This window comes from Mytilus trossulus, chromosome 13 (genome assembly GCF_036588685.1).
Source record: "Mytilus trossulus isolate FHL-02 chromosome 13, PNRI_Mtr1.1.1.hap1, whole genome shotgun sequence".
In the NCBI taxonomy this organism is placed as follows: Eukaryota; Metazoa; Mollusca; class Bivalvia; order Mytilida; family Mytilidae; genus Mytilus; species Mytilus trossulus.
Genome location: NC_086385.1, coordinates 16,159,814 through 16,178,748, shown reverse-complemented (window position 1 = coordinate 16,178,748; position 18,935 = coordinate 16,159,814). Strand labels below are relative to the sequence as shown.

At 33.1% G+C, this 18,935-nt stretch overlaps 1 protein-coding gene across 1 annotated transcript; it reads right to left on the bottom strand.

The window, feature by feature from the left end:
* Positions 1-4,060: 4,060 nt before the first annotated feature.
* Positions 4,061-14,195, bottom strand: LOC134694137 (GATA zinc finger domain-containing protein 14-like). The gene is made up of 4 exons (XM_063555133.1): positions 14,076-14,195; positions 10,697-10,700; positions 7,870-9,309; positions 4,061-5,667 (listed from the first exon to the last, which is right to left on the bottom strand). The coding sequence occupies exons 1-4, from the start codon at positions 14,193-14,195 to the stop codon at positions 4,061-4,063; spliced, it is 3,171 nt and encodes a 1,056-aa protein (XP_063411203.1).
* Positions 14,196-18,935: the final 4,740 nt, after the last annotated feature.

The following is an 18,935-nucleotide window of genomic DNA, read 5'->3' as shown; positions in this document are numbered from 1 at the left end:
GGAATGTTATCATAATGGATATCCATTATTTGTTAATGAATTCGAGGGGTTATTAGTGTTGTCTGAATAAAGAGATATGAGCATTATTTTTTTCATGAATTAAATGAGTCATCATCAGTAGTATGATACTATCAGATTATTACATGACATTTTTCATACCAGATGGAATATCAGTCCAAGAGCAGAAGATTTGAGGGCTGACATTGACCGAGGGCTGATCATCACACTTCTGATATGATAAGTGACGAGTTATGATCTTTTTATAATATGCTTCAACAATGGAGAAACAGTTTAAAATATTTTGCTCGTTACTTTTTATAAAGAGGTTCTGAAGTATTTGTTTCAAAATAAAAAGGTTTTGGACTCCAATTGTAAAACATCCCATATGAAATATGTATATCATATGCCTTATCAGACGAGGAAAAACAACAGTATAATACATTTTTATATTGACGGTAAAAATATTCAACAAAACATTACTAGCCCTGTTTTGAAAAGTCAACTTTATAATACTTCAGTAACTTTGTAAAGTATGCTGGAAACTTGCAATAAGTGTATCATTTTTTTGTTAATGCACTTTACATGATATATTCAATTTCGTGTTTATTAATAATTGTTTTTTATCCTTAGACCAAAGTTGTAATGTTTTTAACATAAATCGTACTATTGACGCGGCATCAGTGGTGTGTGAAAAAGTAATATTATCAGCCTTGGTGTATGAATTGATGCCATAATCATCAGTGGTGTTTGAAATTAAATGATGTCATCATCAGTTATGTGTGAATCTAGGATGTTACCATCTTTGGTGTGTGCATTTTGAAGGGTGTAATCATCAATTGTGGTGTGTGCAATTAAAAATTTTCATCATCAGTTCTGTGTGAATTTAAAGAAGGCCACTATCAGTAGTGTTTGCATGTTAAGGATGTCACCATCAGTCACGCATGAAATTAAAGGGTGTCACCAGCAGTGACGTGGTGTGAATTTAAAGAATGTCATTATCAATGACTTGTAAATTTTAAGAATGTCACCATCAGTGGTGTGTGTATTTTTAGGTTGTCACCATCAGTGGAGTGTGAATTGAAAGGGTGTCACCATCACAGGTATATGAATTTAGAGTATCACCATCAGTGACGTGTGAATTTAAAGAGTGTCATTTTCAGTGGTGGATGAATTTAAATTGTGTCACCATCAGTGGAGTATGAATGTAAAAGGTTTCGTCATCACTTGGAAGAACTAGTGTGAATTTAGTGCGTCACCATCACTGGTTTTATGATGTCTTCATAAAGAGATGCGATTTTTGGATGTCAGGATTTAGCATGTGTGAATTTAAATGGCTTCATAATTAAATTATTCTGCATTAACAACAAATAAATGCAATTCATTGATCGATCAACTGATTATGTAAAAGAAACTTAGTTTCTAATGTATAAATCATTTGTAACAAGGATGCAGATGGACAAGACAAGTAAAATAAAATCCCACTTTATAACATTGTATCAATCATTTGTTTTCATTAAAATATTTTCACATAAGCTCTTTTTGAATATAATCTTCGACAAACATGTTCTACTAATTGTTTTTGGCAACATCAGAGGTTAATCAAATTTGTGTGTTTGTTAGAAAACAAAATTATACCTTAATCAAGTTTATTATCTGATTCAGTTTGACAATTAAAATCTTTTTTTTTATTCTTACAAGTTTTGGTTGTCCATATTACCTGGCTGAGTAATAACATGATTTTATGTTAATTAAGTTGAGTAGAATCAGACTAAGAATAAATCAGAAAAGTCTAAATTTTCTTTATAGATGAATAACAACAAGATGCTAACATAAGATCTGTATGATTAACAATTAAAGATGTTATCGCGTCTTTTTTTCATCCGCTGCTTATCAACAAGTAAAATCATTAGTTCACATAATACTATATCGGCTTTTTGAACTCGCTCAATGTAGTCCTATTTACAGTTTTATGTCCGTTAAAACTGTCTAGTCAACTAAAAAATTTAATGTAGATCAGTGTTAAGATGCATGTTATCAGTCTAAGAAAATACATATAATCACCTTGTTCCTTGTCTCTTTATCACAACCAAGTTGGATGAGATAACGGACGATCTCCAGATGTCCATATGCAGAAGCAAGAAATAGTGGTGTGTCCCCACTCTGTAAAATCAACATGAAACATAAATCAAACTTGTGTCATAAAGTTGGCAATATATGTTATCAATATTAATTGAGGTACTATCATGAATGGGGTTTGAATTGAAGGCTACATCATCATCGATTTGTTAGTATAGGGATTTCCCTACTATTTTTTGAAAAATTGAACAGGCTAACATCAGTCGCGTTTTAATTTAGTGGCATTATTATTGGTGTATGAATGATTTAGTTTAAAATTTAGTATGATGAGGAATATAATCGGACTAAGGCTATTTTATTTAATATTATTCATCTGATCTGACATCTTTATCAAAGCCGACTGCATTCAGACAGCAGATGATCTCCAGACGGCATATTAAGTAGCACGCGATAGTGTAAACTCAACACGAAACAGACATCAAACTTGTGTCATTAAGTAGACAATGTTTTGTTATGAATATAGTGTAAGGATACCAACATCACTGACGTTTGGATAAAGGGTATCATCATAAGTGCTGTGTGAATAAGTGATAACACGATTACTGATACGAGTAGATGAATTGAATATGTCAACATCAGTGGTGTTTGAATTTAAATTTTCATCAATATTATATTTTACGTATAAATTGAGGGTGTTATTATCAGTGGTGAAAGAATAGTATGGATAAATTGAAGGGATCATTATCATCGAAGCTGTGTGAATAAGGAATATCAACATTATTGGTTGATGAATTAAAGGCATTATCATCAGTGGTGTGTGAATAAGAAACATAATAATTATAACTGGATGAATTGAAATAGTCATAAGTTATGAGAGATTTAAGGATAACACAATTATTGGTTAATAATTCGAAGGAGTCATCATCTGTGGTCTGTGAATTGGGAATAACACAATTTTTGGTGTATACATTGTTGGAGTCATCATGAGTTTCTTGATAATTAAGGATTCCTTCATCGCTCTTGGATGAATTGAGACTTATCATCAGTGAGGTGTTGGATATGGATATCACTGTTATCGATGGATGAATTGAAGGAGTCATTATAAATCTGCAACAATAAGGGTTATAACCATTATCGATTAATGACCTAAAGAAGTCATCATCAGTGGTGTTTGAAGTAGAGATAGTACCATTATAATGGATGCATTAAGGGAATCATCATCAAGCTGAGGTAATAAGGAACATCAACATTATTTGTGAATGAAACCAAGAGGTCAATATCAGATGTGTGTGAAGTGAAAGTATCACTATAATTGGTTGGTGAATTGAAGACGTCATTTCAGTGGTTGTCATCATGAGTGGTGTGTGAAGCAGGGATATCACCATCTTGAATTGACAGAGTCATCATATAATGTATGAGAAATAAGGTATTTACCATTACAAGTGGATGATTTGAAGGAGTTAGTATCAGTGGTGTGTGCATTAGCGCTATTACCATTATTGGTGAATGAATTACCAAGGTCATCATGAGTGGTGTTGAAATTTCGGGTGTCATCATCAGAGTTGTTTAAATTTAGAGTGTCATTATCAGTAGTGTGTTATGTAGGGATGTCAGCGTTTTTCCTGAATGAAGCTAAGAAGTCACAATAAATTGTTTCAGAATTAGGTATGCCACCATAATGAGCGGATGGATCGAGTATCATCATCAGTGGATAGTTGAATAGGGATATCACCATCATTGATTGATGACTGGAATAAGTCATCATCAATCTGTGACAATTAGGGATATCACCTTTATTGATAGATGAATTCAAGGAGTCATGATTAGTGGTGTGTAGAAAAGGGATATCACCATTATTAATAGATGAACTCAAGGAGTTATGTTTAGTGGTGTGTAAAATAGGGATATCCCTTTTATTGATAGATGAACTCAAGGAGTATTGATTAGTGGTGTGTATAATAGGGATATCACCTTTATTGATAGATTAACTCAAGGAGTTATGATTAGTGGTGTGTAGAATAGAGATATCACCATTATTGATAGATGAACTCAAGGAGTTATGATTAGTGGTGTGTAGAAAAGAGATATCACCTTTATTGATAGATGAACTCAAGGAGTTATGATTAATGGTGTGTCGAATAGGGATATCACCTTTATTGATAGATGAACTCAAGGAGTCATGAAAAGTGGTGTGTAGAAAAGGGATATCACCTTTATTGATAGATAAACCCAAGGAGTCATGATAAGTGGTGTGTAGAATAGGGATATCACCTTTATTGATAGATGAACTCAAGGAGTTATGATTAGTGGTGTGTAAAATAGGGATATCACCTTTATTGATAGATGAACTCAAGGAGTTATGATAAGTGGTGTGTAGAATAGGGATATCACCTTTATTGATAGATGAACTCAAGGAGTCATGATAAGTGGTGTGTAGAATAGGGATATCACCTTTATTGATAGATGAACTCAAGGAGTTATGATTAGTGGTGTGTAGAATAGGGATATTACCTTTATTGATAGATGAACTCAAGGAGTTATGATTAGTGGTGTGTAGAATAGGGATATCACCTTTATTGATAGATGAACTCAAGGAGTTATGATTAGTGGTGTGTAGAATAGGGATATCACCAATATTGATAGATGAACTCAAGAAGTCATGATTAGTGGTGTGTAGAATAGGGATATCACCTTTATTGATAGATGAACTCAAGGAGTCATGATTAGTGGTATGTAGAATAGGGATATCACCTTTATTGATAGATGAACTCAAGGAGTCATGATAAGTGGTGTGTAGAATAGGGATATCACCTTTATTGATAGATGAACTCAAGGAGTTATGATTAGTGGTGTGTAAAATAGGGATATCACCTTTATTGATAGATGAACTCAAGGAGTTATGATAAGTGGTGTGTAGAATAGGGATATCACCTTTATTGATAGATGAACTCAAGGAGTCATGATAAGTGGTGTGTAGAATAGGGATATCACCTTTATTGATAGATGAACTCAAGGAGTTATGATTAGTGGTGTGTAGAATAGGGATATTACCTTTATTGATAGATGAACTCAAGGAGTTATGATTAGTGGTGTGTAGAATAGGGATATCACCTTTATTGATAGATGAACTCAAGGAGTTATGATTAGTGGTGTGTAGAATAGGGATATCACCAATATTGATAGATGAACTCAAGAAGTCATGATTAGTGGTGTGTAGAATAGGGATATCACCTTTATTGATAGATGAACTCAAGGAGTCATGATTAGTGGTATGTAGAATAGGGATATCACCTTTATTGATAGATGAACTCAAGGAGTTATGATTAGTGGTGTGTAGAATAGAGATATCACCTTTATTGACAAATGAACTCAAGGAGTTATGATTAGTGGTGTGTAGAATAGGGATATCACCTTTATTGATAGATGAACTCAAGGAGTTATGATTAGTGTTGCGAAGAATAGGGATATAACCTTTATTGATAGATGAACTCAAGGAGTCATGATTAGTGGTGTGCAGAATAGGGATATCACCTTTATTGATAGATGAACTCAAGGAGTTATGATTAGTGGTGTGTAGAATAGAGATATCACCTTTATACAGTTAAGTCGGCTTCATATCTTGACTTACATCTAGAAATTGACAATGAGGGTCGGTTGAAGACAAAACTTTACGACAAAAGAGATGATTTCAGCTTTCTAATTGTGAACTTTCCATTTCTAAGTAGCAACATTCCAGCAGCACCTGCATACGGGGTATATATCTCCCAATTGATACGATATTCCCGTGCTTGCATTTCCTATCATGATTTTCTTGATAGAGGGTTACTGAGCACAAGGAAGCTATTAAACCAAGAGTTCCAAATGGTGAAGTTGAAATCATCCCTTCGTAAATTTTACGGACGCCATCACGAGTTGGTTGACCGTTATGGAATAACCGTTTCACAAATGATATCGGATATGTTCCTTACGTCGTAACTACAATCCCCTTCCCTTTCATGAATTTGACCTACCGAATTAGACTATTTACCGGATTTGTAATCACATAAGCAACACGACGGGTGCCGCATGTGGAGCAGGATCTGCTTACCCTTCCGGAGCACCTGAGATCACCCCTAGTTTTTGGTGGGGTTCGTGTTGTTTATTCTTTAGTTTTCTATGTTATGTCATATGTACTATTGTTTTTCTGTTTGTCTTTTTCATTTTTAGCCACGGCGTTGTCAGTTTGTTTTAGATTTACGAGTTTGACTGTCCCATTGGTGTCTTTCGTCCCTCTTTTATTGATAGATGAACTCAAGGAGTTATGATTAGTGGTGTGTAGAATAGGGATATCACCTTTATTGATAGATGAACTTAAGGAGTTATGATTAGTGGTGTGAAGAATAGGGATATCACCTTTATAGATAGATGAACTCAAGGAGTTATGATAAGTGGTGTGTAGAATATGGATATCACTATTATTGATAGATGAACTCAAGGAGTTATGATTAGTGGTGTGTAGAATAAGGATATCACCTTTATTGATAGACGAACTCAAGGAGTCATGATTAGTGGTGTGTAGAATAGAGATATCACCTTTATTGATAGATGAACTCAAGGAGTTATGATTAGTGGTGTGTAGAATAGGGATATCACCTTTATTGATAGATGAACTCAAGGAGTTATGATTAGTGGTGTGTAGAATAGGGATATCACCTTTATTGATAGATGAACTCAAGGAGTCATGATAAGTGGTGTGTAGAATAGGGATATCAATTTTATTGATAGATGAACTCAAGGAGTTATGATTAGTGGTGTGCAAAATAGGGATATCACCTTCATTGATAGATGAACTCAAGGAGTCATGATTAGTGGTGTGTAGAATAGGGATATCACCTTTATTGATAGATGAACTCAAGGAGTTATGATTAGTGGTGCGAAGAATAGGGATATAACCTTTATTGATAGATGAACTCAAGGAGTCATGATTAGTGGTGTGCAGAATAGGGATATCACCTTTATTGATAGATGAACTCAAGGAGTTATGATTAGTGGTGTGTATAATAGAAATATCACCTTTATACAGTTAAGTCGGCTTCATATCTTGACTTACATCTAGAAATTGACAATGAGGGTCGGTTGAAGACAAAACTTTACGACAAAAGAGATGATTTCACCTTTCCAATTGTGAACTTTCCATTTCTAAGTAGCAACATTCCAGCAGCACCTGCATACGGGTTATATATCTCCCAATTGATACGATATTCCCGTGCTTGCATTTCCTATCATGATTTTCTTGATAGAGGGTTACTGATCACAAGGAAGCTATTAAACCAAGAGTTCCAAATGGTGAAGTTGAAATCATCCCTTCGTAATTTTTACGGACGCCATCACGAGTTGGTTGACCGTTATGGAATAACCGTTTCACAAATGATATCGGATATGTTCCTTACGTCGTAACTACAATCCCCTTCCCTTTCATGAATTTGACCTACCGAATTAGAATATTTACCGGATTTATAATCACATAAGCAACACGACGGGTGCCGCATGTGGAGCAGGATCTGCTTACCCTTCCGGAGCATCTGAGATCACCCCTAGTTTTTGGTGGGGTTCGTGTTGTTTATTCTTTAGTTTTCTATGTTGTGTCATATGTACTATTGTTTTTCTGTTTGTCTTTTTCATTTTTAGCCATGGCGTTGTCAGTTTGTTTTAGATTTACGAGTTTGACTGTCCCATTGGTGTCTTTCGTCCCTCTTTTATTGATAGATGAACTCAAGGAGTTATGATTAGTGGTGTGTAGAATAGGGATATCACCTTTATTGATAGATGAACTTAAGGAGTTATGATTAGTGGTGTGAAGAATAGGGATATCACCTTTATAGATAGATGAACTCAAGGAGTTATGATAAGTGGTGTGTAGAATATGGATATCACTATTATTGATAGATGAACTCAAGGAGTTATGCTTAGTGGTGTGTAGAATAGGGATATCACCTTTATTGATAGATGAACTCAAGGAGTTATGATTAGTGGTGTGTAGAATAAGGATATCACCTTTATTGATAGACGAACTCAAGGAGTCATGATTAGTGGTGTGTAGAATAGAGATATCACCTTTATTGATAGATGAACTCAAGGAGTTATGATTAGTGGTGTGTAGAATAGGGATATCACCTTTATTGATAGATGAACTCAAGGAGTTATGATTAGTGGTGTGTAGAATAGGGATATCACCTTTATTGATAGATGAACTCAAGGAGTCATGATAAGTGGTGTGTAGAATAGGGATATCACCTTTATTGATAGATGAACTCAAGGAGTTATGATTAGTGGTGTGCAAAATAGGGATATCACCTTCATTGATAGATGAACTCAAGGAGTCATGATTAGTGGTGTGTAGAATAGGGATATCACCTTTATTGATAGATGAACTCAAGGAGTTATGATAAGTGGTGTGTAGAATAGGGATATCACCTTTATTGATAGATGAACTCAAGGAGTTATGATAAGTGGTGTGTAAAATAGGGATATCATCTTTATTGATAGATGAACTCAAGGAGTTATGCTTAGTGGTGTGTAGAATAGGGATATCACCTTTATTGATAGATGAACTCAAGGAGTTATGATTAGTGGTGTGTAGAATAAGGATATCACCTTTATTGATAGACGAACTCAAGGAGTCATGATTTGTGGTGTGTAGAATAGAGATATCACCTTTATTGATAGATGAACTCAAGGAGTTATGATTAGTGGTGTGCAAAATAGGGATATCACCTTTATTGATAGATGAACTCAAGGAGTCATGATTAGTGGTGTGTAGAATAGGGATATCACCTTTATTGATAGATGAACTCAAGGAGTCATGATAAGTGGTGTGTAGAATAGGGATATCACCTTTATTGATAGATGAACTCAAGGAGTTATGATTAGTGGTGTGCAAAATAGGGATATCACCTTCATTGATAGATGAACTCAAGGAGTCATGATTAGTGGTGTGTAGAATAGGGATATCACCTTTATTGATAGATGAACTCAAGGAGTTATGATTAGTGGTGTGTAGAATAGGGATATCACCTTTATTGATAGATGAACTCAAGGAGTTATGATAAGTGGTGTGTAAAATAGGGATATCACCTTTATTGATAGATGAACTCAAGGAGTTATGATTAGTGGTGTGTAGAATAGGGATATCACCTTTATTGATAGATGAACTCAAGGAGTTATGATTAGTGGTGTGTAGAATAGGGATATCACCTTTATTGATAGATGAACTCAAGGAGTTATGATTAGTGGTGTGTAGAATAAGGATATCATCATCAAGTGAGTTTTATAATAATTTGTCATCATCAATGGTGTCAAATTAAAAATGTTGTCAATGTGATAATAAAAGGCTGTTCCCATCAGTGGTGGTAAAATTTGGATGTAATCATCAATGATGTCTGAAGTTCAGCTGTCGCCTTAAATGAGTTTCAATTTACCATGACACCAGCAATTGTGTGTGTATTTATGTCAGCATCAATGATGTTTCTATCAGTGGTTTTCAAGTTTATCATGCCATCATTAATGGTGTGACCATCAGTGGGTTTTGAATGTACCATGTCATCACTTTCCTTTTTATGCCAATTTACCATGTCATCATCAATGGATGGATGGATGGATGGATGGATGGATCGATAGATCGATAGAAAGATAGATGGATAGGTAAATAGATGGATAGATAGATAGATAGATTATTTCCCGTGAAATCATGAAAGTGCAAAGGTTACTGAGAAGTTTAAAAATAATATACATGAAAATAGAAATACATTGAAAATTTAGAAGATTATCAGAATAAGTATTGAGTAATTCATATATTCTTCATAAATAAACAAAAAAGAAATGCAATCTTGATCAACCAATTATGTTATAAAACATGTATGTTAATGTCTAAACCGTTTCAAGGATGCAATAGGACAAGAAAAGTGAACTAAAGTCTCACTTTATTAATTGTTATAAATAACAGATGTTTTACATTAGAATTGTACCAATCGTTTTATCTGACAAACCGGTTCTATTAAATTAAGGTGAAATCAGAAGTTTAACTAATATTCTAAAACTATATAGAATGACCAGTCACACTTGTATTTATATTCAACAATAGCAAAAAATGTTTTTTTTGTGAGTTTCAGCACTATGATCATAACGTTCATATCTAAAAAAAAAAAACTAACAAAAAGTGAATTAAAACACCACCTTTTATACAACTATCACTTATTTGTAAACATTTAAAGGCGTGAACATCAGATCTTTAAAATCAATATCATCTGTTCAAACTTGTTCTAATCAACTCAAGGTAAAATCAGAGTTTTGCAATATGATATGTTTTAAAAAAAATATATTAAACTGTTAGTACGTCTATTATCTCATTCAGTTTGACGATTGATCAAATTAAAATTTAAACAGTACTGTTGTCTATTAAACTTATCTAATTAACAAAATACATTTACGTTGATTAAATAAATAGATAAGAAGGATCAGACTGAGTAAATTTTATCTATAATCATCTGGGTTGATCTGACTTCTCTATCACAGCCGACTGTGATAAGATAACGAAGGATCTCCAGGTGTCCATTCTGTGCTGCACACAGTAATGGTTTCATACCTTCCTATAATATCAACATAAAACATCTTCAAAATTTGTGTTATTAACTGGACAATTTGTTGTAATAAATAAATATGTAAATAAGATTTATATATCACACCAATCAGTAATCAACTCTGAAAAACATGATCAGGGTCACATGTACTAACATTCTGATAAACAATATATAAACAGCATATATTGTTTTTAGATGTTATAATTATCATCCGAACTGTCATCTAAAAATTATGAAATTGTTTATTTAAGAAATAATTGATGCCAGCTATACTTTATTGTAGTTTTAACATGAGTAGGCATTATATTCGTGATTATTTTTGCCAGAGCGATAGCGATTTTTATCCAACTAGTTCATACCAGTTTAATTTGGCAAAGTTGTATAAATTTCTAAAATTCAAAATTGAAACAGATATTAATAAATTAATTTATCAACTAAAACAATATTTGTGTCACAATATAACAGAAAAGTTATATTTCAACAGTCTTTTCCTTTGAGGTCAATTTCTGACACGCACATTTTCAAGTCAGTCGTCAATGGCGGTGGACGCACAAGGAGAATCGGGTAGGTCTTTATTTACTAAATTAATCGTAAATATTCCGCCGGTTAATATTGCAGCATTGGTAAATATGTTCATATCTGATAGAGGATTTCTTGATAAAGTTGTGCTGACATTCGAGACTTGGCAGGAGGGGCCCTTTGACAGAAATCCATTTATACTTGCGGTGGCTACACCTTTTAAAGTTGATCAAAGGGCACGCCTTTGTGCATCTGACGATTTCAAATGCTGTATTTATACATTAGATTAAAATTTATACTGGGTGACAATCTTGTTGCATTTGTAAAATGGATTGGAAACCTTGGTGGTATATTGGTAATTACGCCTATTTGTTTTTATAGGATAATGGGGTTCGATTCCCTGCTTGGGTCAATCCATTTTATCAGAAATATGAAACAATTTTGTCATTTCAGTACAACAGTAATAGTAACCTATTCTTTATTTTATATTTTATCGTCGGAACATATGTTTCAATGAAATTAATATACAATGACATGCCTTTTGAGAGATGAAACGTGTTTTTAGGGGGAGGGGTTTTGAAGTTAGAACAGCCAACATGGACGTTGCTGTATCTAGGTCAACTATTTTCAATTACGAATTGTAACACATTGTTGTCATTGTTAAAGTATTAGTAACAAAATGTGTATCATTTTAGTGTTTGAAAGTGTTTTAATTTAAGGAAATACATTAAATGCATACCATTTTGACGAAATTCATTTTTCTGCCGTAGTCAATATACGCATGTGCAAACTAATTTTATTGGATAATAAAGTATGGTTTCTTTACAAAGCTAAAGAAGCACGTCATATTAGAATAAAAGTATAAAAGATCTACATTACTGAATGAAGAATGACAAGACAAATGAAATAAAATACTACTTTACATACTTCTGTCAATTATTTGTTACACTAAACGATGTTGAAAATAAGATCTGAAACTATGATATCATCTTACCGAACCTGTTCTAAGCAGTTGGTGGTAAAATCGGAGGTTTGCAAGTACTTTTGTTTTGGTTCAAAAACACAATTGAACATGTTGAACCTTTATTAATATCATGTGTATTACCTGATTTGATTTGAAGATTGAAACGTTAACACTATCTATTTTGAATCGAACGAGTATGTTAAAATTAAAAAATAAATCACAAAAATACTGAACTTAGAGAAAATCTAATCGGCCAGTCCATTATTACATGACAAAATCAATTACAAAACACATTAAAAATAAATAGACAAGAACTGTCATATTCCTGACTTGGTACAGGCATTTTCAAATGTAGAAATTGGTGGATTCAACCTGTTGTTTTTAGCGCTTACCCTCTCACTTTAAGTCTCATCAAATTCCGTTATATTTACAATGATGCGTGAACTAAACAGACATATTAAGTAAAATATTCAAAATATGGGTACAGCAGTCATCATCGTGTAACAGTTTTAAAAGGAACACTAAAACATGATGATCGGATTCAGTGCGTTATCTTCAGTGGTGTGCTATTTTAGGGTTAGAATCTCCAGTTGAATGAATCAATGACACCAACATCAGTATAGTGTATATTTAATGTGTCATAGTCATTTGAGGTTAATTTAATTTGTCATCATCAGTGGTATTAAAAATCAAAATGTTATCATCACTGGTTCATGAATTTAGGGCGTAATATTTGTGATTTGTAGATATATAGGCTGGTCTCATGAGTAATGTTTCAATTTAAGATGTGATCATCAATGGTGTACGCAGTAAGGTGACATAATCAGGGGTGTATAATTCACCATGTTACCAACATGACAAGTGGTGTGTAGAATAGGGATATCACCACTATTGATAGATGAACTCAAGGAGTCATGATTAGTTGTGTGGAGAATAGGGATATCACCATTATTGATAGATGAACTCAAGGAGTCATGAATAGTTGTGTGTAGAATAGGGATATCACCATTATTGATAGATGAACTCAAGGAGTCATGACAAGTGGTGAGGAGGCATCCGTCAGCTGGCAAATAAACAAATATCTAACTAGTTCAGTGATAATGGACGTCATACTAAATTCCGAATTATACACGAGCAACTAAAATTAAAAATCATACCAAATGAACAGAGGTTAGGGTCTGACTTAGGACAGGCACAAAATTGCAGCAGGGTTTAACATGTGTTTTGAGATCTCAACCCCCCTGTACCTCTAGCGAATGTAGAAAAACAAACCTTCACCATTACGCACAGTAAAACTCAGTTTAAGAGACGTCCGAGTGGATGGAAGGAGTCATCATCAGTGATGTATAAATTAGAAATATTACCATTATCGGTGGATGACTAGAAGGAAACATTAACAGTGTACATTTTAGATATCACCATTATTATTAGACGGATCGAAAAAATCATCGTAAATTGTAATTGATTAAGAAATATCACCATTATTGGTGAATGCATTAAATGAGTCATTATCATTGTATTCGAATAAGGGAAAACACCCTTTTTTGGAGGATATATTGAAGGAGTCATTAACATTATTGAGTTAATTATGAATTAAGGACACCAGTACCAGCGGTGTCATCATCGGGTGAGTTTTATAATAATTTGTCATCATCAATGGTGTCAAATTAAAAATGTCGTCAATGTGATAATAAAAGGCTGTTCCCATCAGTGGTGTTTAAATTTGGATGTAATCATCAATGATGTCTAAAGTTTAGGTGTCGCCTTAAATGGGTTTCAATTTACCATGACACAATCAATTGTGTGTGTATTTATGGCACCAACAAAGATGTTTCTATCAGTGGTTTTCAAGTAACCATGCCATCATATAAAATGTGACCATCAATGGTTTTCAAGTTTACCATGTCACCATTAATGGTGTGACCATCAGTGGTTTTTGAATGTACCATGCTTTCATTTTTTTGCAAATCTCCCATGTCATCATCAATGTTATGACTATCAGGTGTTTGCGAATTTACCATTGCACCATTAATTGGGTAAAAATCAGTGGTTTATGAATCTACCATGTCACCATCAATGGTGGGACCATCACTGGTGTGTGTATTTAAAGTTGTCACTAGTGTGTGCATTTAGTGCGTCATCATCACTGATTTATAATTTAAAGTTGTCAATAGTGTATGAATTTAGGGCATCATTATAAATAGTTCCCAATATTCAGATTTCTCCATCATTGGTGTGGTAATTCAAAATGTGATAATCAGTGATGTGTGAATTAAATGTGTTATCATTTGTGTTCAAATGAACTGTAATAGTCTTGACTATGAGCAGTTATTTAAAACATTCTTGAAATTTAGGATGCCATCATCATTAGAGAATGATTTGAATTATTCCATCATCAATGGTGTGTGGATTTAAGGCTTTAACCATCAATGGTACGTTGTTTTTGGATGTCATCACCAGTAGAGTGTGAATTTATAGGGTTTTACTGTTTAAAAGTTGAATGGTTTCATAAAAAGATAGATTGATAGTTTAAACTAACAAAGGTTACAGAGAATTTAAAAAATAATATCAATAAAATTTGAAAATTGTTTAAATTAGAAACGAGTTTTTCATATATTCTACATCAACAAAAAAGAAATGCAACCTTGATCAACACGATTATTTAATAAAACTGTTCTAAATGTCTAAACCGTTTCAATGATGCAATAGGACAAGACAAGTGGTGTTAACATGAATTGTGCCTTCATTTTGATTGTTGTCGTCGTGGTATGGGAATATAGGATGTTACCTTTAATCTTGATTGGATTTAGGTGGTATTATCAGTCCTGTGATATTTCAGGGCTTCATTCTCCAGAGGTGTATGTATTAGGGATAATAATATCAGTGGTGTGTAAATTTAAGTCGTCATTAACCATGTCATCTGGTACGTTTTATTTTAATTTGTCATCAACCATTGAGTTAAAATTAAAGATGTCTTCAATACTGGTGTATAGAATAAGGATGTTACCACTGGTATTTACATTCGTAAATGGGCTGTTCCTTTCAGTGGTATTAAAATTTTGAATTGAATCACCAATGGTGTCTGATAGGTGTCAATTGGTTTTCAATTAATAATATCACCATAAATGGTGTGTGAATTAACCATGTCACCATTAGTGATGTGTTTATCAATGGCTTGCAAATTTGTATGTCATCATCAACGGAATTACAATCAGTAGTTTGCAAATTTACCATGTCATCATCAATGATGTGACCATCAGTGATTTGCGAATTTTTCATGTCATCATGAATCATGTGACCATTAATGGTTTGCGCATTTATCATGTCATCATCAATTGTGTGTCAATCAATGGTTTGCAAATTACCATTGTGTGACCATCAGTTGTGTTTGTATTTAATAAGTAATCATGACTGGTATGTGCAACTAGAACATTATCATAACTGATTTATGATTTAAAGTTATCAACCACTAGTAGCCAGATTTAAGTCTGAGACGGTCATTTTGGTCTGATCGACTTAATTTACTGCTAGGGAAAAACGTTAGGACCTGTTTAGACACACAGACTCTGTTTAGATCTATCGTGTTTAGTCAGACCAGTCATGTCAAGATAAACAAGGCAGATTCTTCTAGCGTTCAAATAAGACTTGTTTAGATTACGTTCAGATCAAATCAGACCAAAGGTGAAAAACCTGTTTAGTTGCTGTAAGATCGTGTTTAGTCGTGTTAAGATTTTAAATACTTTGAATAAAAAAGGCGACAGTTTATCTGTTTTTATCAGGGGTTACTCCCCCTTTTGAATAAAATCTCTAAAGCTTAATTGGTATTCTTGTGTGGTCTTTTAATATGACTGTATATTTATTTCATTAGATAAAGTTTGTAAACTTAAAAACAATTATTTTTTTCCTGATAGAATCTTTAAAATTTAATTGGTTATCTAAGAATAAGGTTAATTATTGTAACCGGTAACTGTGTCTTAAAACGTTGTACACAGTCGTGCATTCTGACATAAAGTAGTCATGTATGTATGCTTTCCGCCTCTAAAGATAGAATGATCAGTTATATTTCTAAAAATGTTCTTAATTTTTTTGTTTCTAATGTAAAATGATAGTTCTTATCTATATTTGGTCAACAAATGTATATTTCAAGTATATCATTTACTTAATATTTCAAAATGTTATCATACAAATTACAGATTGGTGAAAGTTATTTACATTTTAATAAACGGATCATCTAGTAAGCAGTTAACAGAAACGGATGGTCACATACTAACTAAATAATTACCCATTCGTTGACGTGAAGTGAATGAAGTTCCATGTTTTATCTTTTATATAAAATGTATAAGGTTAAACCGGGTTAAATGGTTATATACATATAAAGACCGATGTCGATTACTCTCTTGAATTTTTTTTTATCGTCATTTTTATTTGCACGAACTTAATACCGAATTAAATCATATCATAGAAAAATATAAAACAACGTTATTTGAGACACGATTGATAAAATCTTATGTACGGTTTATATTTCTGTTTAGTATCAGATTTTTTTAAGCACCAGTGTAACTACAGCCCTTGGATGGTGTAAACTTCCCAAAAAAACGTGTATGGTGTAATGGTGTATGGCATATGGTGCAATGGTGTAAGGTGTATGGTGCTATGGTGTATGGTGTAAGGGGAATGGTGTAATGGTGTATGAGGAATGGTGTGATTGTGTAACGTGCGATCGGGAATGGTGTGAATGAACGGTGTACAACATTTCATTGGTTGAAAACGAAGGTCTTTTTATTTTAATTTTTCGGATTGTAAACATAAACAATAATAATGATCTTAATATTTGAAATTTAATTGCGTTATGGGTAATTTCGGATCGTGCAGATAGAATGGGGAATGGTGTATGGTGTAATGTGTAACGTGTATGGTGCAATGGTGTAACGTGTATGGTGTAATGGTACAAGGTGTATGGTGTAATGGTGTATGGTGTATGGTGTAATGGTGTATGGTGTTAGTGGGAAGTTTACACCATCCAAGGACTGTACTCATTTTGAAAAACAGTGAGACGCCTACTTTCTATTTCGGAATTGACCCAAAAACTACAGAATAACGTAGCGAATTGACCGTTATTATAGATTAGACTTTTGTTTTCCATTTTTAAATATTTTACACTAGTCATTTTAGGGACCGTTATATCGTGCTGTTCGATGAGGGCCAAAGCTCCATGTTGAGGCCGTACTTTTGATCTATAATTAAATGTTTTATACCTTGTGACTTGATGGAGAGTTGTTTCATTGGCACACATACCAAATCTTCTTATTTACATTAACAAGGAGCAGTTTATGATATTTTCATTTAGATAAAAAAAAAATATATAAAAATTCAGTAAATCAAAAGGATTTGTACCATATTGTTACATTCAAAAGTCTTTAATTTTGATTGATACTATACATTATATGTATTGCATTACTCCAAAAATAATGTCCAGTGTCAAATATTACACATCGATGGACAGATTAGTTACTTTATAGAAACTCATTTCCTTGGATGGTAGTACACGCTAATATTTTTTCCCATAAAGTTAGTCTGCCTGTTTCATAATTTACAGTTTAAGGAGAATTCTTCCTCATTTGCAAGTAGATAAAAAAATAGTATGAAAAGTTGGTTATGATTGCATTCAGGCTGAGAGAAATATGTGTTATTCTATTTCAGATTATTTAGTACAGTTATTAATATATTCTTAATCTTTTACAATTTACAAATATAATTTGATAGTGTATTTAATGCACATAGTAGATGAAACCTGTATGCTCTAACTTTTTCAGAGGTCTGTGAAATATTGGAAATAAGACGTTCCGGAAAACACAGGTCGCTATATAAATTAAATGCTCGTAAAATTCCGTTCGTGTGGTGTACGAATTTAGGGTACCCCCATCAGTGAAGTGTGAACTTAAAGAGTGTCACTTTCAGTGGTGGATGAATGTAAAAGGGTTTCAACATCAAAGGAGTATGCATTGTAAAGGGTGTCATCATCGGTAGGAAGAACTGGTGTGAATTTAGGGCGTGAACATCACTGATTCGTGGTTTTATGGTGTCTTCATAAAGAGATGCGAATTTTGGATGTCAAAATTTAGGAGACGTGAACATAAATGGCTTCATAATTAAATTATTCTTCATAAACAACAAATACATGCAATTCATTGATCAATCCACCTGATTGTGTTAAAAAAGCCTTATTTTCTAATGTATAAATCATTTGTAACCAGGATGCAGATGGACAAGACAAGTTAAATAAAATCCCACTTAATAAAATTGTATCAATTATTTGTTATATTTAAATATCTTTCACATTAGCTCTGTTTGATCAGTATCTTCCTACAAACATGTTCTACTAATTTTTTTTGTAAAATCAAAGGTTAACCTAATTTGTTTGTTTTTTAGAAAAACAAAATTAAACCTTAATCATGTTTATTATCTGACTCAGTTAGACAATTGAATTTATTTTTTTTAAATTCTAACAAGTTGTGGTTGTCCACTAATCTGGCTGAGTAACAGCATGATTTTGAGTTGATTAAGTATGAAGTTGAATAGAATCAGACTAAAAATAAATCAGAAAAGTCTTTATCAATAGATGAATAACATAAGATCTGTATGATAATGATATTTCATTGAAGATGTTAGCACGTCTTGTTTTCATCCGAAGTCTAAGCAAATATGTATAATCACCTTGTTTCTTGTCTCTTTATCACAACCAAGTTGGATGAGATAACGGA

Excerpts from the sequence above, each read along its gene's own strand:
- LOC134694137 (XM_063555133.1), bottom strand. The coding sequence starts at position 14,195 with ATGGTAAATTCGCAAACACCTGATAGTCATAACATTGATGATGACATG. Across the intron at positions 5,668-7,869 it reads AAGTTCATCTATCAATAAAG|GTGATATCTCTATTCTACAC; the intron begins GTGATATCCCTA and ends AACTGTATAAAG.